The 22,773-nt window shown below is 45.7% G+C and overlaps 1 protein-coding gene across 1 annotated transcript; it reads right to left on the bottom strand.

The window, feature by feature from the left end:
- Positions 1–1,151: 1,151 nt before the first annotated feature.
- PALB2 (partner and localizer of BRCA2) lies at positions 1,152–22,645 on the bottom strand. The gene is made up of 13 exons (XM_019649929.1): positions 22,443–22,645; positions 20,539–20,598; positions 20,317–20,419; positions 16,990–18,426; positions 14,338–15,020; positions 13,951–14,022; positions 11,962–12,123; positions 10,827–10,912; positions 10,406–10,567; positions 9,312–9,428; positions 4,966–5,053; positions 2,811–2,959; positions 1,152–1,644 (listed from the first exon to the last, which is right to left on the bottom strand). Exons 1-13 carry the CDS (start codon positions 22,488–22,490, stop codon positions 1,434–1,436), a joined length of 3,378 nt encoding a protein of 1,125 aa, XP_019505474.1. The 5' UTR covers positions 22,491–22,645; the 3' UTR covers positions 1,152–1,433.
- Positions 22,646–22,773: the final 128 nt, after the last annotated feature.

Genomic DNA, 22,773 nt, shown 5'->3' with positions numbered 1-22,773 from the left:
AGCATCTTAGCTGTGGAGGGCAGTGTCACTGGCCCTCATATGTGGGATCCGAACCGGGGCCCTCTGGCATCCCAAGCGAGTTCTTAACCACCGCGCTGCTCGGCTGGCCCCCTCGCTCCCATTTCTTAACAGGGAGCCCAAGGCTCTCGCTTGAAATCCAAACGTATAGAAAAATGACTCCAAACTCTTGAGTACTGCCTGGACAAACAATCCAACAGGACCTTCACTTTTACTTGTTTCTTTTTCTTTTTGTTAAAGTAAAATAAAGTGTAATGCCTTTCATTTAAAGCAGAATGCATCGTATCAGCCCTCTGTTATAAAACTATTTCTATTTATGTGTTCACTAAAAAACGGACTTTCTTCTGTGTGCCAGTTGTTGAGGCCACAGCAGTGAACAAGCCAGACAGGCAGTGTGTTCTCCTAGCGTTTACATTCTAGTGGGAAGATAGACAATAAGCAAATGAAATACACCCCTTCCTCAGATAAAAACCAACTGCAGGCAGAGGGTTAAATACAAAGAAGAACAATAAAGTGGGGGAGGGGTCAGTGGGAGCACATGGGACGTGTTTTTTTTTTTGGTGAGCCATCCTGCCACCTGTTGGCAGCTCAGTGGCAGCTCAGCTCGGGCCGGGAATGGAACTGGCAGCCCTGTTGCTCAGAGCTTGCACTCTTGAGCGAGCTCTTAACCAACTGAGCCACTCGGCCGGCCCCCCTAGTCACTCTTTAATCCACTCAAATCTACATTCCACCCGACCCCTCCACTGCCACAACCACTGAAGCTCTTCGTAAAGCTCCCCACTCCATCTTTTCTTTTTTTTAATTGAAGTTTTTTGGGGTGACAATAGTTAGTAAAGTTACATAGGTTTCAGGTGTACAATTCTGTAATACATCATCTGTATATCACATTGTGTGCTCACCACCCAGTCAGTTCTCCTTCCATCACCATATATTTGACCCACTACATCTTAAACTGTCACGTCCAATAGATACAACCTTTCCTGCAGTCGTTTCCTGCCTCAGTATAGTAGCAGTAAGTTAACTGAAATTTACTCTTGCTATGCAAACATCACTGACTGTTTTAGTTGTAAAATAATTAGCTCTTGTTTCTGAAAATGATCTTAATAGGATGGGGAAAAATAAGATGCCAAGCAGAATGTATCAAAATAAATATTTATTAACATTTGAAGCTTTTATATACACTGTCTAACGCAAATGTGCCAGTGAGAAGAATTTTAAAAATCACTGTAAAGTCCTTTTCCCTGAAGTGTAAATAAACATTAGAGATCAGTAGTCCCAGCACCGTCAGAATCAAGTCAGTCTGAATGAATACAAGGAATCACTTTAAATGTCATTCAGATATTCTCCTTTACAGTTACAACTCCAGGAAGCACTAGGAGGCCAGATATAGGCAGACACTGTGTTTTCACCTCACCCTAACTTACTAAATATACAAATATATTCCCATCTTTTTGTCCAGCCAGCAAATGAGAATCAGTTCCCGACCATTTAACAAAGGACCAGTTTTGGTCCGAGATGGGGGGGAGGAGAACAGCGCAGTGACCTAGAAGCAAGTCCCAAATGGCAATCGTTCCAGAAGTCAGTACGGCGGCTGCAAAATTACCTTTCACGTCCCCTTCCAGGAACCTAACGTCAAGCAGAGAAGAGACAATTCAAATCACATATATAAATAGGCCACAACCACACTCCCCAAAGCGAGAAGAAAACACCTGGAAATCTGAACGCCCCGGTTTGCATCCCTGGGGCCGCTGGCTACTGTGCTGCAGTTTGGACATGGTCACCTACACCTGCCTCTCGTGATGCAGCCTGTCCTTGCGTCCCAGCTCGGGGTGGCCAGCCTTCCACTCTTCAGTGCAGCCAAACTCAGTCCCCTCATGACTTCCCTCTTGCTCTTCCCTCTCACAACAGGCTCTAACCCGACACTGACCTGGCTGGGCTCTTGTCATTATGCAGGCCTGTCGTCTCCACACAAGGGCTGTTCCTGATCCCCCACCCCGGGCAGGGCACGCACTCCATCACATCTCATACCCGTCTCCTCTTCACAGCCCTTCTCACTGTGCGAGGTGACCCTATTTCCATGGCTGATGGGTCTCTCCCACAAAAACAATCACCAGGCGGAATCTGGTTGTTTTTGAGACAGGGGCTCTGCAGTCAGCTACCTGGTTTTGAAGTCTAACAAAGTAAGAGCTGTGTGACCCCAGCAAGTTAACTTCCTCAGTGACAAAGGGATAGATATGGCGATATGAGCACCTCCTTCCAGGACTGTCATGAGGTTTAAGGAAATCGTTGCTAAAAATGCTTACACAGTACCTGACACACAGGAAGTGCTTAATAAAAACGAGTTGGAATTCCTCACTGCCATATCACCAGCACCTTGCAGAGTGCCACTGATAAATAGATCCTCTCATCACCAATAGATCAATATTTATCAGATCAATACTCACTGCCTACATGATGGAGGTTCAGTCAAATTTCAAAGAAAATATGTAAAGTACATTCAAAACTTTTCTTACTGGGAAGAATATAAATCATAAGCTCTATGTAAAGAACATTCATTATTGTTTGTATTTAAAATGTTTTCACTCTGGGACAAAACAGGGCTTGAGTATACATAAAATACCCATCTGACGCCACAGGGGTGGGTGGTCGGGATACAGGGCATCTGAGGCTGACTCAGGTCTACCAGACAGCACCCTTCATCCCACTTCTGAGCGTTCTTCACCAGGATCTACAGTATTCCATGTTCCCATTCAGCTAAGGGACGGTCGTTTATCAAAATGTCGCACACTTGCCTTCCAGCCTGCCCGTGAGGAAGACAGTAGAGCATCACGCCCGCGCTCAGGGTCGTCTTAGGGTTCATCGCAAGCAGCTGAAACACGGGGCTTCCTGACGGCTCGCTCTCTTTGGCACAAGGGTGACTCAGAACAACAAACAGGAGCCCCTGGTTTAGGAGAAAAATGAACAACCAAAGATATCCCCAAGAGTATGCTGGGGAAGAGAAGGCTGGCAGAGACACAACTAAAGAATTGCAGGAATGATCGCAAGCTTGTAAGTAGCCAGGATTCATCGCTGGCTCGCTTTTGTTCAGGCAGGAACTGCTGAGATTATCCCTGGTCTGGACTTCCAGCTTCTTAGCGCAGGGCCCCCAGTGTTCAGCCAGCCTTTGCAGGCGTGAATCCAGCTAACACACCAATTCCCTCCTGTGCCCACCATCTGGGGACACGCTGGCATAGGGAAGGCAGCCACAGAAACACCTGGAGGGACTTCTCAAACTAGATATGTTCATGCGTCAGTTGGTTTTTGAAAGTTCAGAATACATTTTCCCATCTTGTAATGGGAATCTCGTAAGCAGTGATGGGATTTTTAGGCCACTCCACAACAGCCTATTCATAGAGTCAGAGTGACAAAACAGACACTATCACATGTGGTTGTTTCTGTGGGAAAACGTGTTATAGATCCCTCCCAGCTTTTAAATCACGTGGTCTGATAATAACATTATTGTGTATGAAGATATGTGTGTCACACAGACATATATACACGTATACATGTATGTTACATGTGAAAAATAATTTTCCTTAGGGGTACAATGGGGACAATTAATTATAGGGACATCTTTGGATTAATAACATTCACTTCTTTATACATTTGCAGAATGACTAAATTTTGAGAATGAGAATGAATTACCTTTATAATTAGAAAACAGCTGAGAGTAAAAAAAAATGCTAAATGCCACACACTTAACTCGGGGTTGGCAAACTCTGGCCCCCGGGCCCAATCTGGGTCAGCACTTATTTCTGTGTGGCGCACGAGCTAAGGGTTGTCCCTGTATTTTGAAGTAATCGGAAAAAAGACAGAGGAAGAATATTTTGTGACGTGAAAATTACATGAAATTCAAGTTTCACAAAGTTCCATTGGAAAGTTTTCGTGTCCACAAAGCTTCACTGGGACGTAGTCACCCCATTTGCTCACATCTCTGACTCTTCTGTGTGACAGTGGCAGAGCTGCGGCAGCAGGGACCACGTGGCTTGCAAAGCTGAGGATATTTACCGCCGGCCCTTTATGGAAACGCTTGCTGAGTTTACAGCATTAACTATAGACTATTACGTCTGGAGGCTGGCCTCATGGAGAACTTTTACTTACTTTTTTACCCTTTTCTGTGTTAAATGTTTGAAAATCAAATAGGTGTCAATGTTGCAACAAGAAAGATGTGAAATTATTGAAATGCTTAGTAGGTAATGTAATAAATTCTATCCTCTCATTTTAGGATGAAAAACGTTTGCCTCAAGACCATGGGACAGATCATCTAAGACCACACAGCCTTTGAGTTCATTTCCACAGCTGCTGCTAGGCTAGGGGGACACGCACCCTTTGTGCTCAGAGCCTCGGGGTGCTGATGTCACAGATGACACTGAGGCCGGGCAGGTGGCCACGCAGTGCTGAGCTGGCCACTACTGCCTCCCCTTGCAGCTCAATGCTGCGCATCCCCGACTGCCGGACAGCGGCCCCCTACCTGTTCAGATGGCCACGACAGGCAGGACGCCAAGCCTATTGATACAGTGGCTAAGAAGCTGTTTGCTCCCACGCGAGAGCACTAAAGCCCAACAGGAAGCACGCCCAGGACCATCTAGTCGCCCTCCCCCAGGGTGTGAAATCTCTGACAGCAGTGCAATCGGGAGCCAGGTCTAGTAACGGACATAATATCCCTCCGCACAAATTCACAGCTAGGAGTAAATGACTGCCCTTAGGTTCTGCAGCCAGAAACCTTCCCAAGCAGCCATACTGTACCAACACTTATTCGCATCCATAAATTCCAGGCAACAACAAACGCTGCTATTTAATTGTGATACAATGGGCACCAGGGAGGGTCCGCTAATCCCTGCTTACTAAGTGACAGCTCTCAGTGAGACCGAGTCACACACAGCGTGGTCCCAGCAGACGGGCACTTACCATTTCGGAGTAGGCCTTGTGACAGACGGAAGCTTGGCAGGAATCACCAATGGGCATCTTCTTCAGGAGCTGACCGGTTTTTAAATTCCTTAGACACCAAAAACAAATAAGCTGAGAACGCTCTTCTGGCAAACTGGGTTTCACTAATATTCTCTTATTTATCACAGCGTCCTTTAGGAGGGGACCAAGGGAAAAACTAAGGGACAGGGTACCTTCGTTTTGTTTAGTCACAGATTGAGCTAAAAATAAGCTATCGCTTAACTTAGCCAGTGGTCTGATTTGATAGTTTAGCTTTAGATTGCATCTGTTGTGCCACAAGGCAGGAATCTCTCCAAATTCCAGAGGAAAAGGTTTCCACTGTCTTCTGTTACTTGGTACTGACATTAGGCCGATGGTGTAGCTCTATCCTCATGACTTTGTCACAATTCTTGTTACACCTCAGTTCTCCATGGAAGACACCAGTCAGGAGAGCTGGTTCGGTGAGAGACGACACCTAACACAGACTTACAATCATGTCTCTATAACATCTGTTCACACCAGCGCTAGACCAAGGTAATGGGGAGAGAAGGCAAGACTGAGCTGGGGTAAAAAGTGGAAAAAGGAACGGAGGACAGAAGAGGATGAATATAAAAAAGGAGCAAAAAGACAGCTTGTTGAAACCACTCCTGAGCTTTGTTGAGGGTGTGTGACACTGACAACGTTCTATCATGTGAGTCAATGGATAAAAAACGTCCAGCTGGTTCCCATTCGCCACAGAGAAAGTCCAAGTAATTTTTCATGGTCCTTAGAACGCTCATGAATCCAGCACTGCAATACTGTATTCCTCACTGCTCCCGTATGTGAAATCTGCTCACTGTCCGTGCAACATATTATGCATGTTCCTGGCTCTATGTCTTTGTTCGAACTATCCCCTCCAGTGCTCCCCACATCACTGCCCCATCCCATCCCCGTGCTGACCACCGCCCAGCCATTCCTAAGGCCTAGGGTATGTATGCCCCACTTCCTCCCGGCGGCACAAGCTCCCTTCAGACTCCCCGACTCCCCTCGCCGGCACCAGTGCATAGAAATCTCCTCACCTCCGTCTCCATATAGGGCTGTCCATATGCCTCCTTTCTTATTTAATACAAACTGTAAGAGTGTGTAACGTGTTCACTCAATACTTCCGATTTTACTACAGACCAGGTACTGTGTATGAAAACTGAAGACAGAAACTAAATTCTCATGCACCTATGCAAGCTTTTCCTGACATGAGGGGGACCAGAACAGGTACGTCCCTGTGTGTTCTGTATTTAGTCATTGCTACTCCCCAAACCCCAAACCTCTATCACTTTGACCTTGTGTGACATGTAAAGGAACTGTACAACTGTACACTTTGAATTGTAAAGCAATCTTACCGTGTTTCCCCAAAAATAAGACCGGGCCTTATATTAATTTTTCCTCCAACAATCTACATTTATTCATTTATTCATCTACAAAAATCTACCTTTATTCAAATCGTCATGTCTGGCTGACGATTTTAACTGGGGCTTATGTTTGGGGTAGGGATTATATTACAAGCACCCTGAAAAATCATGCTAGGTCTTATTTTCCAGTTACGTCCTATGTTCAGGGAAACACGGTATTTACCTACGACATTTTCGGGGCCTCGGGACCAGGATTCATCTCTGATTCCTATCTGTACCTGTCAGAGAATGGTATCTAAGTAGAGACTCAAATATCAATTAAATGATTGAAGGAGGGGAGCTCAGTTAACATAGCTTGACCAAGATGAAGTATTGAGACCTTCAGCAATAGTTTCATAGTGAGTATAACATCAATCGCTTTAAACAGCTAACAAATCAGGAGTTCGACAGGGAAGGGGAACAACTGCTGGATGTAAACATAAGGTTCTAGAGCCCGAAAGCCAGTGCAGCTGTTGATACAGTATGCGCCATACCACTTTGAGTAGCTACCGGAAGCAGGGAGCTGAGGCAGGCTGCGAACAGATGCAACAGGTGGTACCTATCTTCAAGGGCTCTCATGATACAAAGTAGAGGATGCTAAGTGAAAAATAGAGGCAACGTGAATTCAGAGACAGAAACGCCAATGAGGGCAGAGGTGACACGACAGAACTCCAGGCTACTGTGGGGCAAAGATGCCCCTTAAACTTAGCACCTACAGGTACACTTAGGAGCTAAGAGTAGTCCCTCCCCAACCTCAAATTCTGCCGTGACCCATTATATAAGAAAATTCCAAAGGATTGCGATTAGCCAAAGGGGTGAACTGAGGGATGGGAAGAAAAAAGGCAGCTAAGGAGCATGGAACAGGTGAAGAGGGATTCTTGTAATAAAGCACAGGAAAAACGAAGCTGAAGAAAAGTCAACACGGGCCCCTCTGAAGGTTTTATTTATGGGATGGAGGGGGAGGGCTGGGAGGAAGACTTTATAAAACAACAGCACAGAAGGTGGCCTGGAGGCTGGGTATTGATGGATAGCAAGGAGGGCGAATCCTAGGTTAGATGATCAGGCTAGGAGCCGAATAATGAAGGTCCAGGTCATAGAAACAGCAGGAGGAACAGAACAGACAACTGCTTTAAGGAACCTTGCCTGCAAATAAGACCTACGTGCAGAAACCCCGAGGAGAGTGTCAAAGCAACCTGCTGCTCTAGACAGCAGGACGCCTGAAAACGCGGTCTCCCTCCGGGCAGATCAGAACGCAGGGCCATGCTTTCCTGGTTCGTTCCTAGAGGGCTAGGGCTGGACATTGCAGAGGAAGCAAGGGCGCAGTGACACTGACTATCCTAGCTTTCTCTTACCAGGTCCCATTCTGGCCCCAAGGAAACAGTTAGCAGAGAAGGCTTCTGAGGAAGAAAATCAATGTATTCTAATACAGGTTAATCCTGCGAGTACCCACGGCCGGGTCTGGTTCTCCCTATGGTCAACACAGAGGGGTGGCTGGGCACTCCTTGACTCCCTAGCACAAGTTTCCCAATTTGGATCCTCTAATGGAACATTTTTTATATATAATATCTAGTAACTTTGGACTGTATTCTACACATCATGAATGATACTTCACGTAAACTCTGGATTCTGTTAACCTCCTCTGAATAACAGTGACTTTTCCCCAGTAAAACAGTTAACATGGCTAAGCTCAAATTCCAATTTCTGGAAAGCCAGTTCAGATCTTTTTGCCTTAACTGGGCTGCTTCGAGTCCGCTCTGCATACGTATAAAGATCAGCAACTATTTACGCAGAGATGACAGCCAGAATTTAGGGCTCTTTTCTGGCTCTCTACTTTTGTGGGGTTTTCTCACTTTCTAGCTGCTGTGGTCACCCTGATCACTGTACTTGGGTCCTTTAAGCCAGTAGGACCGGGTTTTCTATCAAGCTTTTGGCCACCCAGGGTGCAGACTGGGGCCTGTCCTCTGACTAAAAACTGTGAGAACAGGAAACTCACCCAGTGACATTTCCTTTCTCTAAGTGTTGAACCTCTCAAATCTTTCCTCTTTTTCTCACTCTCCAGTGCTTTCAGATGGTTGTTTTTAATATTTTGTCCAGAGTTTATAGTTATTTGAGGCAGGAGAGGTGGTCTGATAGAAGCCACTCAGCCATTAACCAGAAGGAGAAATAGTCATACATTTTTTTTAAAATTGAGGAATTGGGGGAGGGAAACAGTGTTGAGGAATTAGGGAGAGGGACCAGCCAAGTTGTTGTTCTTCAATCTTAGTTGTGGAGGGCGCCAGTCGCCATCTGGCTGCCCGTCAGCAGCTCGTGGCCTCTAAGCTCAAGGTGCCGAGTTCAGTCTTTAGTTGTGGGTGGGCGTAGCCACCATCCCATGCCGGAGTCAAACCAGCAGCCTTGTTATTAAGTGTGCACACCCTTCCACTGAGCCATCCAGGCGGCAGGTCAGCTCAAGGTGCCAATTTCAGTCTTACTTGCAGGCGGACGTAGCCCACCATCAAACAGGCAACCTTGTTGTTAGGAGCACATACTCTCACCAGCTGAGCCATCCTGCCACCTGTTGGCAGCTCAGCGGCAGCTCAGCTCAGGCGCAGCGTCACTGGCCCATGGGGGAATCGAACCAGCAGCCCTGTTGCTCAGAGCTCACGCTCTTCAGCTAACTCTTAACCAACTGAGCCACTCGGTCGACCCAGCACACATTTTTGACACCACTAAAATTGCATTTGTTTTGTTCACGCTGTCTGAATTAGTGTGATGTTCTTGCTAAGACAGGAATATATATCTGACAGTCCACCAACAAAACACAGTCATATTTAGAGTCTCTCCTCTAATCTTAACAACCCTGTGACCTTTGAGGTACATACTTATATTACAGATGAGGACACGGAGGCCTGGAGGGAAACTTACCAGATAACGATGTTGTTCCTCGCAGTGGTGCCAAGCAGAGCTTCCTGCATCCCTTGAACCTCAGCAAAATTTAGCACTGGCTCTTCAGGGGGCATCAACAACTGTTTTTCTTTGCTTCTACATGAAAACCAATATTATGAATTAGTACTTTGTACCAAAGCAGTTTCTAAGCAGCCCTTCCACATAGGACTGAACTCTGCACAATAAACGCTAACCAAATACCAGAAAAAAATTTCAATCACAAAATGTCTGTCTATTCTAAGCTTTCTGTGTAGCGAACATATATTACTTTTGTATGATTTGCCTGGATATATTGCAAGCACCTCAAATTCATCGTCCCCAAAATTAAACTCACCAGCTCTCTTTAAACGTCGTGTTTCTTTCTGTATTCCTGTCTCAACAAATGGCACTGCCATGTACCCAGGTGGCCAACCCAGAACCCTGGGCATGACCTGTACCTACTTCGTCTCCATCTACCTAGTCTCCGAGTCTTACTGACTTTACGATCTCATCTCTCTCACACCTGCCTGCTTCTCCCATCTCCTCCAACACTTTCCTTATTTAAGGAAACTATTTGTCTCTTGTCTGGATGACTGCAACAAGACATAAATAAGACAAACAAGGTCCACGCCCTCCAACTAGGAAAGACGTAAATAATCACAATGAAGTGTGACATGTCTATGACAGACTCATGCTTCCAACATGCGTTTGAGGTCACCACGGGCTGTCTAATAAATAGGCAATCAGGTCTAGAGGTCGAGAAAGAGCTTAGCTACACACGTATGATCGCAAGTACTCAGCATCTAGAGGGCGGTGGATGCAATGGGAACCAGGCATGTGGAACAAGAAAAGGGTCCGGGACCTTGAGGTCCACTTAAGGGACACACAGAGATTTCAAAGACAACGGAAGAAAGAACCAGCTGTGTCTGCTGAGGCCCCCACCCCCACCCCCCGCCATGTCCGGCGTCCTCCCTTAAGCCACAGAACCTGCGCCACCACACCAACAGACAGCACAGAAAAACAAGACGCCAGAAGCACCTTTCTCTGAAATCATTCCTTGTCTAATAGTTACAATCAGCCAGTGCTTTTCTTACCTTCCATCTTCTGCAAACATCGTGATTTCTATTTGTTGATCACAAAGCGTCCCACTGCTAAGGACTAGCCTCCTCTTTGTCAGGCCAAGCACGGCTTGGATGTTTCCAGAACTGAGGAGCACCTGCTTTTCACCTCCACCGTCAGAGGAACAAAGCAACGCCCTGAAGGAAAAACGCAGGGAGGTCAGGAGCAAGCCTTTCAATATTAAAGGACTAGGTTCACGTTTTAAGTGGAAACTTTAGTCCGCAATGTCATTCTAGTCAGTTTTTTGCTTGTTTGTTTTTCTAACAAATCTCTCTTTAGGCCTAAATTCGGATTCTTTGAAGACTCAAGCCCAGGTTATAACTTGCACTCCTCACAAGCTGACAGATACAAAGATACAGGGAAGGAAAAAAAAAAAAACCCTTGTGAAGGACATACCTGATTTCTCGGATCTCCAAATCTCCCAAAGCCACACACACAAGGTTACGAACGTCAGGCACGGAAACTATTTGTAACACAGGAACCTAAATAAAACAAAGCAGCCAAAACATTAGATTTGGTTGATTCATTTTAAATTCATCCATATCTTCCAAAATGTGTTGCATTCCTTTCTATTCTCGCTGTACCAGGACGGTTTCCAACATCTGGACAAATGTGAGAAAGCTCTGCAGACGCCCTCTTGTGATAAGCTGTGAATCCAGGTATGCCATGTGCGTAAAGCGTTTACTGTAGCGTTTAATTAACGCAACCTACACCTCTAACAATAGGGGAGTAAGTAAATTCTGACGTAAGAGTGGAAGGTACATCATGCAGCCGTTTAAAGTGAGTCTATTCACTGAACAAATATTTACTGAGCCCCGCCACGCAGCACCGAGTTGGAGCCGTGGACATACTGGGGAACACGAATGAGAGGGGCTAAGGGTAGATCTTGTGCTCTCACACACACACAAAGGTAACTGTGCAGTGTGGTGGGTGTGTCACTTAACTGTGGGATTCTTCACATTGGATACATATATCAAAGGTTCATATTACAATTTCATTTGTCAATTATACCTCAGTAAAGCTGGAAAAATAGAGAAATAAAATTCTGAATAAATAAGCATGAAAAATGTGTAGAAACAATTTTAGGCACACTAGGATTGCAACCACGGAAGGGATGTCTGAAGGGCAAGGACTGGAAGAAAACACACGTAGAAAAGCAGCAGAAGTAATGTTTTGGTGAGAGGGAAGGAACACAGGTTATCAGCAAGGTTAGAAGTCGGAATACCCAGGAACCCCAAGCTGCTCCACCAGGTGTCGTGTGACAGTCCATCTCTGCAGAAACGTGTGACAAGCACATAAAGCACAAGAACTGCTTAGTCTGGACAGCAGGTGGTACATGGGTGCTCATTGCACAACTTTTTGGTGTCTTTGAAAATGTTCCTAACAAAACGTTGGGGAGAACTTCATCTCTCCGTTCTGTCTTACACCATCACAGATACCGTTTGTTGTTGTTTTTTCTTGTAAGCTGCCCACCTACATTATCATGCAAATGACTGCAAAGGTCTCTTTCAGCTCTAAGGTTGGGACTCACCTCAGTGAAGTGCCAGGAATGCACTTCTTCCCACTGGCGAGTGTCCAGCGGTCTCCAAAGGGAAACTGCATACTCACAAGCAGTTACAACGCACGGCTCCTTCAGCCCCGCGATTTCCCACCACAGGGCACTCACATCCACGGAGCAAGACCCTGAAGGGTTCTGACACAGAATGGAACGACAGTTCTGTTAAAGGGGGGCTTGGGGTCTGCTTTACGGAAAGAATAAATATGCAAAGTGACGGGTTACAGGATTAGAGGAAATGCCAATAAACGTAATGTAAGTTGATGTAGGTCAAAACGAAGAGCTTCGTGGGTCTCAGGTAACTAAACAATTGCCCGTACACACTTGTATTATGATATAATTTTAAAAATATAGCTCCAGAATCGAACAGATTCAGATGTGACCACAAAAAGACAGCCTATAAAAACTTACCCATTTAGAAATTACACCTTCTGACAAACTAAACAAACAGCAGGGAGGGTGGCAGGCATCCAAACACAAGCGTGTGGCCCCAGCGAGAGCTGCCCCAGATGTGGTCATAAAGGCATGGATCAGAGATAACAACAGAGTGAGCAAGCAGCTCAAGGAAGTCAGTAAAAGAATAATGAGAGAAACACAACGAAAAGCAGAAGGAAGCAGTTACGAAGGATGAAAACAGAAGTAAATGAAATAGGAAACAAGAAAACCTCCATTAACAGTCACTACAACCAAAAACCAGTTTTTCTAGAAGACCAAGAGAATGGACAAATCTCTTAAGTCTGATGAAGGAAAGAAGTGCTTTCAGAAGTGGGGGGTTGAGGGGAGAGAGGCTTAACTGCATATATCTAGACAGAAGAAATATAAGAATAAATCACTTTTCACCTACAAATTTGAAGATACAAATAAAACGGTTGATTCCTTAAGAAGCTAAGTTATTAAAACTAATTCAAGAAGAGCTAGGTATCACTGTGCCTCTTACAGAAAAGGAGTCTGGGGCTCAGAGGCTAAACCGTCTGCCCAAGGTCACTCAGCCAGTAAGTGGCAAAAGAGCTGATGTGGATTTAAGGCTCTTTCTTCTACACCAGTTCTTCTCAGCTGGGGGCAATTTTGCAACCCTCCCCTGAAGGACACTTGACAATGTCTGCAGACAGTTTTGGTTGTCACAGCTGGGGTGCGGGTGCTACTGGCTCCAGGGGGTAGAGGCCGAGGTGGCTGCTAAACGTCCTACAGTGGGTAGGAGAGCCCCCAACAAAGAAGTCCCCAGCCCTCAAAGTCCATAGTGCTGAGACTGAGAAACCCGCTCTACCCATGCACCAACTAGGACATGGAGTTGATCTGTTTCTCAAGCCTTCCTAACAGAACGTCCTGGTTTGTATTTCTCAGAGCCGTATATATCATGATCACAGCGTATGAAAGATGAACCCCTCACTAGATCACAGCCCAGAACTACTACCCATTTTCTTCTAAATCCCCAGTGATTCTTCTAGAAACATGACACCATTTGGGTATGAGAGCCCTGACTGACTCTTCTCTCTCTTCCTCTGTCAAAATGCCTGATTTTAATTCTGATGCCAAGTTCAGTTACTTTGGTTTAAGGTGTTCTTGGCAATAGGTTGACATATAAACTTCTTCAGGAGATGACCTTAAAATATAAATACAGGCAAACATGGTGAAAAATGAAGAATTTAAAGCTGCTTTTCTGAATGTTTTCCCAAGTTTATTTAACAGTGTTAAATGAAAAATGAAAGGGCCAGCCAAGTGACTCAGTTGGTTAAGAGCTCGCTCAAGAGTCCGAGCTCTGAGCAACAGCGTTGCCGGTTCGATTCCTGGCCAGGGCTGAGCTGCCACTAAGCTGGCAGGATGGCTCAGCTAAAAAAAAAAAAACCAAAAAAACACTTTCAAGAATGACAATCTATCTGATCAAATTCTTCTCAATTTTCCTGTCAGTTGAGTACATTTTTCAAATGTTAAGACACAGGACACATTGTAAGGCAACAGGCTTCTGACCTGTAACTTTGAAACCAACCGCAGGTCGCCTGGGTTTAAGCCGTCACACGCAGGAACATCTGTTACCCCAGTCTGTGGAGACAAAAGTGACACCATGAACCTACACTCTACGCACGACGTCTGGCTGCATAGCCGTCCTTAGAGTGTGAGCCTCATAAGGCAAATTGTGCCCCTGATGACAAAGCTACAAGGAGGCCCCATGACAAAAACACACTTTTTAATTAGTCTTCTCTTCCCCAGAACGAATGTAGTGTTCACAGTGGTATCAAGGGAACAGGTTAAAACACTCTTACACACTGAGGGGCCAATGTGTAGGGGAGTCGGGCTGCCATGTCCAACAAAGCAAGTCATTCCTTCCGAGACAATATCACAAAGGAGGGACTGTACCTGTTCGGTGGGGCGTCGCCACGATTCCAGGCACGTGTCTGCACAGAGCTGATTTTCTTTGAAAGTGAATGACTCAGTGAGCAGAGGGATGGCTTGGGAACCAGAATCGCAGTCAGAGGAAGGCAGTCCTTTCTGTCCTGACACGTGCAGGCTGCCATCTAACTCTGGTGGGCTGGCGTGACTGTCGCATGGCTTACAATCACTAGCAAGACTGACTGTGGCCTTGAAGGGAGAGAGCCGGGGTGGAGAGCGCGCTCGTGCGACAAGCTCTGCAGACGCTCTGTCCCAGTGAGGCTGGGAGCCCCGAGCTGGAGTCGTGCCCACGAGGGGCAGGGCGGGCGAGCACGCATCTGCTGGCGGCCTGTCGTTATCGTCAGGCGCCAGGGTGCCGGAAGGGGTGAAAAGGAGCATGGATGAGGAAAGGCCCTTCCCCTGAGGCTGGCTCTTCAGCACTGGCATTCTGGGGTGTGCTTTTCCTGGCAGAACCGTCAGCTCCTCTTCCAAGTCCTCCGCATCTCGGCCAGTTGGTTGAGGGCTCAGTTCCTTCTGAAAAACACAGCTCCAATCCTTAAGATGCCTCCCTCCATACCCTTTGGATCCAAAAGGCTCCCTCGGCTTTTTGGAGCAGGACTTCAGTTTTTCAAGCTTAAGTGCTCCAAAATCTTCATCAGGTAACTGGAAATCTGGGATTTGGGAAAAAAAAGACAGTTGCTTTAAACGTCGCATTTCATTCTTAGGAGCTGAAGCACTGAACACATCGTCATCCAAAGCTACATAAACATTATTACTGGAAGAAAGGGAGTCCTCTTTTTGGCAGTGACTGTCCTTCCATCAAACAGAAAGCAACAATAATCAATACCCAACAAGAGGCATTAACACCCAGCAGAGAGTTCCGGCGCCCTACAGATGGATGTGTTTACTCTGTCCCCCATCCATGGCTCTGAAACCTGGACGCACCATTCAAACACCAGCCACAGACTGGTGGGTAGCGAGCAGGTCTCCTGCAGTACCCAACACAGTACGGTGTTGAAGACACTGGCCAGGTGAAGGCAGACGGGGTCCAGTCACAGCTCGGCCACTGATCTGCTCTGTGACCTGTGGCACATCAATTCATTTCACTTCCCCGTGTCCCTCCTAGGGGAACTGGACTAAAAAAATCTCTGAAGTCCTTTCAGCTCTAAAACTATGATTCCAACAGGCTACCGGAGGACAGTCTACAAAATGCTGACTCTTATCACTGAACAAAACTTAGTCCCCTTTTCAAGCAAAGGGTTACTTACTGCTCTTAAAGCAACTGGATTCCTACACCATTCAAACTGCAGCTGCACCCATCACGTACTAAATGGATAAATAAATGGTGGGACATACATACGACGGACAGTACTCAGCCATAAAAAAGAATGAAGTTCTAACACACGCTACAACGTTGCGTATCTCAAAAACAAGCTAAGTGAAAGCAGCCAGACACGAAAGGTCACACAGAGTATAATTCCATTGCTAGGAAATGTCCAGAATATGGAAATCCATAGGCAAGAGGCTGCCAGGAGGAGGGGAAATGGGGAGCCAATGCTTAGTGGGCGTGGGGGTTTCCGTTTGGAGTGATTAAAATGTTTGGGAACCAGGTGGCTGTACACTGTGAATGTACTAAATGTCACTGAATTGTTTACTTAATTTAAACCGGTTAATATTATGCTATGTGAAGGTCACTTCAAGAAAATTTTTTAAATCTGCAGGTTACTCACATTGCAGATCATTTCAAAGTATACAAAAAATATTTCCAGCTTATTACTAGATTGCTCTGATTCATTTGTATTCTTGTTGACTTAAAATATGATAAAAGTCCTAACTCTCATTTTTAAATTAATTAATTATAGCTCATAGACCAGAGCCTGCGTCCAAGGGTAGAGAGCCGCTGGCTGCCTATTTTTGTAAATGAGGTTTTATTTACGAAATAACAGTCTGCACTCTGCCGGAGGAGCTCAGGCGGGGCACAAGGACAGTATGTACTGCCTGGTCTTTTATGGCAAGTTTGTGGTTCTTTAGTGTAGAGCCAGAGTCAATTATCTAGTTTTTATTCTCAGTTTATCAGACAGGACAACTCCTGAGTAAGTGGAGAAAAAAAGTTTGAATTATAACATCTTCCAAAATCTTGTGTCCCACAGACCTCAGAGAGACTATATTGAGTATTTTATCCAAAAAAGCTGCTCAGACCTATTTATTGCGTTTTATTACGCAATCATTCCTGAGAGAGTTTTATCAGTGACCTCTCACTCTGACACACATTTGATTTTATTTCAAAAACACTTCCTGTGTTAGTTATAAAGCTTCTACCCATGGATAAACATTGTGTTTACCTGAGTAAATACTAACTTTGGGTCAACATCCAATAAAGTGGCCTCTTTGGTGTCAAATTTTCCAGCCATATGAGCGAACTCTGGCACCGCATGACCAGGTTGGAATCCTGGCGCTGTCACTTTAAGGAAAGCACGTTAATGTCCTTGTACGGAGAGGATAAAAACTCTACGTCCCATAGGGTGCTAGGATGGTTCCATTAGTGCCTATACATTTAGGAAGTGCCGGGCACACAGTGGGTGCTTGCTGCCATCACGGCCATCAGCAAACACACTTGGATTTCCCTTTACCTATTCTTACCATGTATTCTCGCCTTTTCACTCTGATCTCTGTGTTTGGCCACACCTTCCTCCACGCTGGGAACACCTGATGTGCCGGAAGCAGGCTCATGGTGACGTGACAGAGCAGTGAGCACCGCCCTTCTCTTTTCTCTGTGTCTTCTACCTGACGGCTGCGTGACCGCCTTCTTAGAAAAAAAGTCGTTTTTAGGGGGCTCAGAGGGCGAGGTGACTTCAAGGAATGAGAGAAGTTTCTGAAATGGGCTTCTTGAACTTGGCGGCCCTGCGTGTGTGTCAGATACCTGAATTTCAGTTTGGTTAGCTTCTTCACCAGAAAGGTTCACGTTGTTAGCAGCGTCCTTATTCTTACGTTTCAACCCTTTCTTCCTGGCACCCAGATGACTTGGAATGACAGGCTCCATGGCCACTTCCCTCTGACATTTTGACATGTGTCGTGTTATTCTCACATAATATTCCGCAGGAAAAAGAGGCCCTTCCTGCTCTGTGCAAGAACGTGTTTGATTTTCTCCAGAAACAGGCGAGATTACTGCCTGTTTCTCTTGGCTCTTGGGGTGACTCCGCACCTCATTTTCCTGAAGACTTTCCTTTTCAAGAGCATAACTGGAGGATTCTGAACCCTTGTCTGCTTGGCTTGGTTCTTTTAAGTTTTCAGTTTCGTTGACAGCTACGTTATCATAAGTGAGTTCATTTACAGAACATGCACTATGTGCCTCGAAGTTAGGACTGCTAGGCAGCTGGCCACATGCACCTGTAGCCTGATTTACCTCTGGGCTACCTGTAAAGACAGTACTCCTTTTGTCGTGTGCCCTTGAGTTTCCAGGTGGAGTAGGGCTAATGTTTTTTACACCGTGAGCAATAGGTTCCCAGATCCTTCTAGGAGGCTTGCGCTGAAGGTGCTGGTTGCTGCTGCTATCTGATGGGGCGTGCAGAAGTGGGGTCGCACTGTGGAAATGCCTTCCTTTTCCCGGCGGATTGATACCGCTTTGTGGTCTAGCAGCTGGTGGAGTTAATACACTCTGTCCCTTAGTTTCTGTGACTGGTGAGTCTGGACTAGCAGACTTAGGACTTGAAAAGTAGGCTCTTACTTCAGTGGCGGGCATCCTAGGATTTTCTCTAGTGATGTCTTCTGGTTCCTGTAGGCTTTTCCCAGAGAGCAGGAATGAATTGGTATCAGAGAAAGAGTCTCTCTCTGGTGAAATAAAAGTTCTCTTCTGCTGCTTCTTTCTTCTTCCTGGCAACTTACTCTCCCTTTTCTCTCCATCAGGGCCACTGAGCCGGGAGGCAAAACGGTCGTGGATGTCATCGGCTCTTTGTGTGTCTGACCCTTCCACTGGGCCACGTCCAGGGATAAAAGACTCAGGCTCAGCATCTCCAGTTTCTTCATGGAGATGGGTGTTGATGGGTAATGTGTCACAAGAAGAAACTTTAGTTTTATGCTCTGAGAGGAAAAGGTTATATAATTAATATTTCCCTTTAAAAATGAAACAAAAGTACTCTGTATGTATTTTTAAATATTATATATAAATACTAGTAAACATTCATTTAGAGTCAATGCTATTCCAGTCACACAGGTTAAAATTCAAGTTTTTAATAATCTTTTTAAGTAAATGTAAACAAATAGAATTGTGCTCAAAAAATAAGAAAGATTTTTATACTAAAAGGTTATCTATTCTTAATTGCAATGATGTTTTCCCTTAGTTTTACCCCCAGCTTTACTGAGGTACAACTGACGAATAAGAATTGTATATATTTAAGGTGTACAATGTGATGTTTTGATATATGAATACGTGATGAAATGTTACCACAATCAAGATAATTACCATTTCCTTCATTTCACACAGTTACAATTTGTGTGTGGTGAGAATACTTAAGATCAGTCCTCTTAGCAAATTTCAAGCATACAATATACATGGAGTATTAACTATCATTATGCTGTGCATTAGATCTCCAGAACTGACTCACTCTGTGTAAATGAAAGTCTGTACCCTTTGACCAATACCCCCCCGCCACCGCCATTTCCTCCATATCTCACCTAATGTTTATGTCATGTCTTTTTTATTTTCTGGCTCAAGTAATTTTAATATCTCTTTCCTATTGTAATAGCCTCCAATGTTATGATTATAAATTACCTAAGTATTAACATGAGGATTGACCATTGTTTCTTAGAGTATTTCCAGCCAGACATTTTTCTCTGTGCTTATATAGAAATTTTTAAAAATCTTTCCAATAATTAAGCAATACATATAATTTCTAAATGTAATTTCTAGGGGGAAAGGGCACCTAAGTAAATAATCCAACTGGAAGCACAGTTTATTGCTCATAGGATGGAAGAAAATATTTACAGACCATGTATCTGATGAGGGTCTAATAGCTACAATATATGAAGAATACTTACAACCCCAGAATAAAAAGACAAATAACCTAATTAAAATATCGGCAAAGGATGAATAGACATTTCTCCAAAGATACACAATCGGCCTCTAAGCACATGAAACGATGTTCAACATCATTAGTCACTAGGAAATGCAGACCAAAACCACAGTTAGATACCACTTCACACCCCCAGGATGGCTATAATTTTTAACATGGCGAATTACAAGTATTGGCAGGGATGCTGAGAAACTGGAACCCTTGTGCACCATGGTGGGAATGCAAAATGGTGCAGCCGCTGTAGGAAAATTTGGCAATTCCTCAAAAAGCTAAACATGGAATTACCACGTGACCCAGCAATTTCATTCCTAGCTATATACCTAAAAGAAATAAAAATGTACGTCTACCCAAATGTTTGTACATGAACGTTCACTGCCGCTAAGAGTCCGAATTCATAATAGCCAAAAAGCCAAAACAACCCAAGTGTCCACAAACTGATGGCTGGATATACAAGTTATGGCACATCTATACAGTGGAATATCATTCAGCTGCAAAAGGGAAGGAGTAATGATGAATGCCCAGAAGTACGCATGGGTGGATGGCCACTGAGAACATATGCTAACTGAAAAAAGCCACTCACAAAAGGGTGCACATTGCATGGTTGAACTTCTATGAATGTCCAGAACAGGTCAATCCACAGAAACAGAAAGTACATTAATGGCTGTCAGGAGTTAGGCGTGGAATGGGTACCGGGTTTCTATCTGGGGTGGTGAAAATGTTCTGGAATTAGATAGTGATGATGGTTGCACAATCTTGTGACTATCCAAAGAACCATCAAATTGTACACCTTAAAGGGTCTATTGCATCCTTACCTTCTGACTGTGAGGGAAAGAACCACAGCCAAATACACCTGGGAAATAAATACTGAGGCAAGCCTAAGTGAAGGGGCCAGCTTTACCTGAGTGGTTTAGCCGTGGTGAAGCGTCCTGCTGAACCAAGCAATCTTGTTCTTTCCCCGTTTTCTGAACAGCATTCTTAACCTTCTCAGCTCTTTGGGCACGCTAGAGAAAGCAAATGCAGCTCAAGAACAAATGTAAGGAAGAAGTTTTTTTTTTAAGCTTCATGATGAAAAGCTGTTTTTACATAGTTACACTACCTCAAGAGAAGAAGGTTGACTTACCTGGAGGCGGGCTAGTGTCTTGCTGTATTCCCTTTTCAAGAATGCCAATTTTTCCTTCAACTGGAAGAAGAAAAACACCAGACAATACTAAGCAGGTGGGAAGGTGTCAGAAAGAAGGGATGCAGTGCCTACCAGACATGAGTGTGCCATGCTCAGCAGGTCACTCAGCAAGAGGCAGTGCGGGGAGCAGCCTGGCCCATGTTACTCTCAGCTCACAAAGCACCAAGCCCTCTGCTGTCATCTCAGAACCTTTGCATAGACGGTTCTTATCACCTGGAGCATTTCTTCCCCGAGTCACTTCACTAATTTCTAGTGATTCCTCAAGCCCCAGCTTAGATCTTTATTTCCCAGGAGTAGGTTTCTAGGTCCTTCTCCACATCCAGGTTTGACACCCCACCTCTCCTCCATGCTTTTTTTTTTTTTTTTAAGCTGAGCCATCCTGCCACTGGTTGGCAGCTGAGCAATTGCTCAGCTCAGGCCCGCAATCGAACCACTGTTGCTCAGAGCTCAAACTCTTGAGTGAGCTCTTAACCAACTAAGCCACGTGGCCGGCCCTTGTGCTTCCTTTATTACAGCACTTATTATACTATGTTGTCTGTTTACGTCTCTGTTTGCCTCCTCCCATCCCACTGTGAGACCCCTGAAGGTAGACGGATCGGTCAAATTATCGGTCCAGGTAGCTCTAGCTCCTGGGAACAATAGCTGCTACCACTATGTATCAGTTATTGTTTCCAAGTGCTAGATATACAGAATTACATAGAGTAAACGATACAGATAATGAACAAGAAAATAAAGAGACGGCTAAGACGATTTCACATGGTGATCAATACCTAGACAGGGAGATGTGAAAGCGCCTGGCTTATGGGGATGGACTACTTCAAATAGGGGCGGCCAGGGAGGCATTTCTGAGGTCTATCATTTGAACCGAGACCTGGAGGAGGAAGGAGCTGGCTACGCAAGATCAGAGAGAAAGCCACGTGTCCAAGATGTCCATGTGTCCAGTTCATAAACAGCTGGATGGAAACCCGTGCAGCCCAGCTCTAGACCCGGTGCTCTTCAGTCTATGCCAGGCTGCTGCTCACGGCGTCCTATTTATCACGAAGCTTATCAGTATCTGGGAGTTATGTTGACTTGTACATGTCCTTTCTCACCCCTACCAGGAGGTAGGCTGGGAGAAGAGAACTGATGTGTTAACGTGAATGAAGGGGGTAGCATGACGCCTGCAACAGCCAGCACAAGGCACGTTCAGGCTAAACGTCATCTTGCCCAAGCAGAGTCGCATGGATACCCGATGGTTCCAGCAGCACTGCTGTGAAAGCAAACGCCCGAAACAGCCTAAGTCTCTCAGCAGAGTAACATCTAAAGAAACGACGGCACCTCCAATGGTACGCAATACTATACAGAGCTTTAAAAAATAAATAAGGTCGATGCACACAACCTAGCACGGATGTCAAACTTGGAAATGGAAACAGGGAGTTGCAGAACCATCCAGATCATACCATGTATGGATATATTCGCTTTTCCAAAAAACGCATGCTCCTTTTGGGGGTTAGAGAATACAACGGCACCCCTCCGCACCCCCGAAAAGATCTGAAGGACCAGCCTGTTAAGGGACTTGCTTGAGGGGTGCGATGGGAGAAGCCAAGGCTGAGAGAGGGGGGCGGGGCGGGGGCCAGTGGGAACGTCACTCAGCTTTATCTAGCGCTTCCCGTTTTGCACTCAGGCATCAGCGCTGTCACGAAAAAAAAATGCGTTTTTTAAATGCCACTTCGCGAGGACAGCGCTCCTCTACACTTTTACGTCCTGGGACCCTCAGTCCAAAGAGCGCAGGTCAGGGGACAGTGGCCTAAAATCCTGGGACGGGGGTCAGAGGTCGGAGTCAGCCCTTCCCGCACCCTCGGCACCTTTTCCTTCTCCTCACAGCTGAGGGGCTTCCCGGGAGGCTCTTCCATCGGGCCGGCGGCCGGACGAAACAGTAGCCGTCGCCGGCCCCAGGGCTGTGGACACGAGGACCCCGGCTGGCCCTGGGCCCCAGGGGTGCCCGGGGAAGGAACGGGGCGCCAGGGACGCGCTCAGCGAGCTACCAGCAGGACCACGCGGGACCCGCGCGCCGTCCACCCAGCCAATGAAAGCCAGCGCTCGGCCTGCGCACGCGCAGTCGGGGATTGCCGAGCAACGGAGCGGGGCCGCCTAGCGGAGAGCCGAGCTATGGATGAGGTCGGAGGTCGCCTGGGA

This window comes from Hipposideros armiger, unplaced genomic scaffold, assembly GCF_001890085.2.
Source record: "Hipposideros armiger isolate ML-2016 unplaced genomic scaffold, ASM189008v1 scaffold_135, whole genome shotgun sequence".
Lineage (NCBI taxonomy): Eukaryota > Metazoa > Chordata > Mammalia > Chiroptera > Hipposideridae > Hipposideros > Hipposideros armiger.
This window is presented reverse-complemented; position numbering and strand designations above follow the sequence as displayed.

Coding starts and splice junctions, on each gene's coding strand:
- PALB2 (XM_019649929.1), bottom strand. CDS start 22,490: ATGGAAGAGCCTCCCGGGAAGCCCCTCAGCTGTGAGGAGAAGGAAAAG. Junction 14,023..14,337: donor GGCGACGCCCCACCGAACAG/GTACAGTCCCTC, acceptor TTGTCTCCACAG/ACTGGGGTAACAGATGTTCC. Junction 2,960..4,965: donor ACAAGGCCTACTCCGAAATG/GTAAGTGCCCGT, acceptor CTCCTAAACCAG/GGGCTCCTGTTTGTTGTTCT.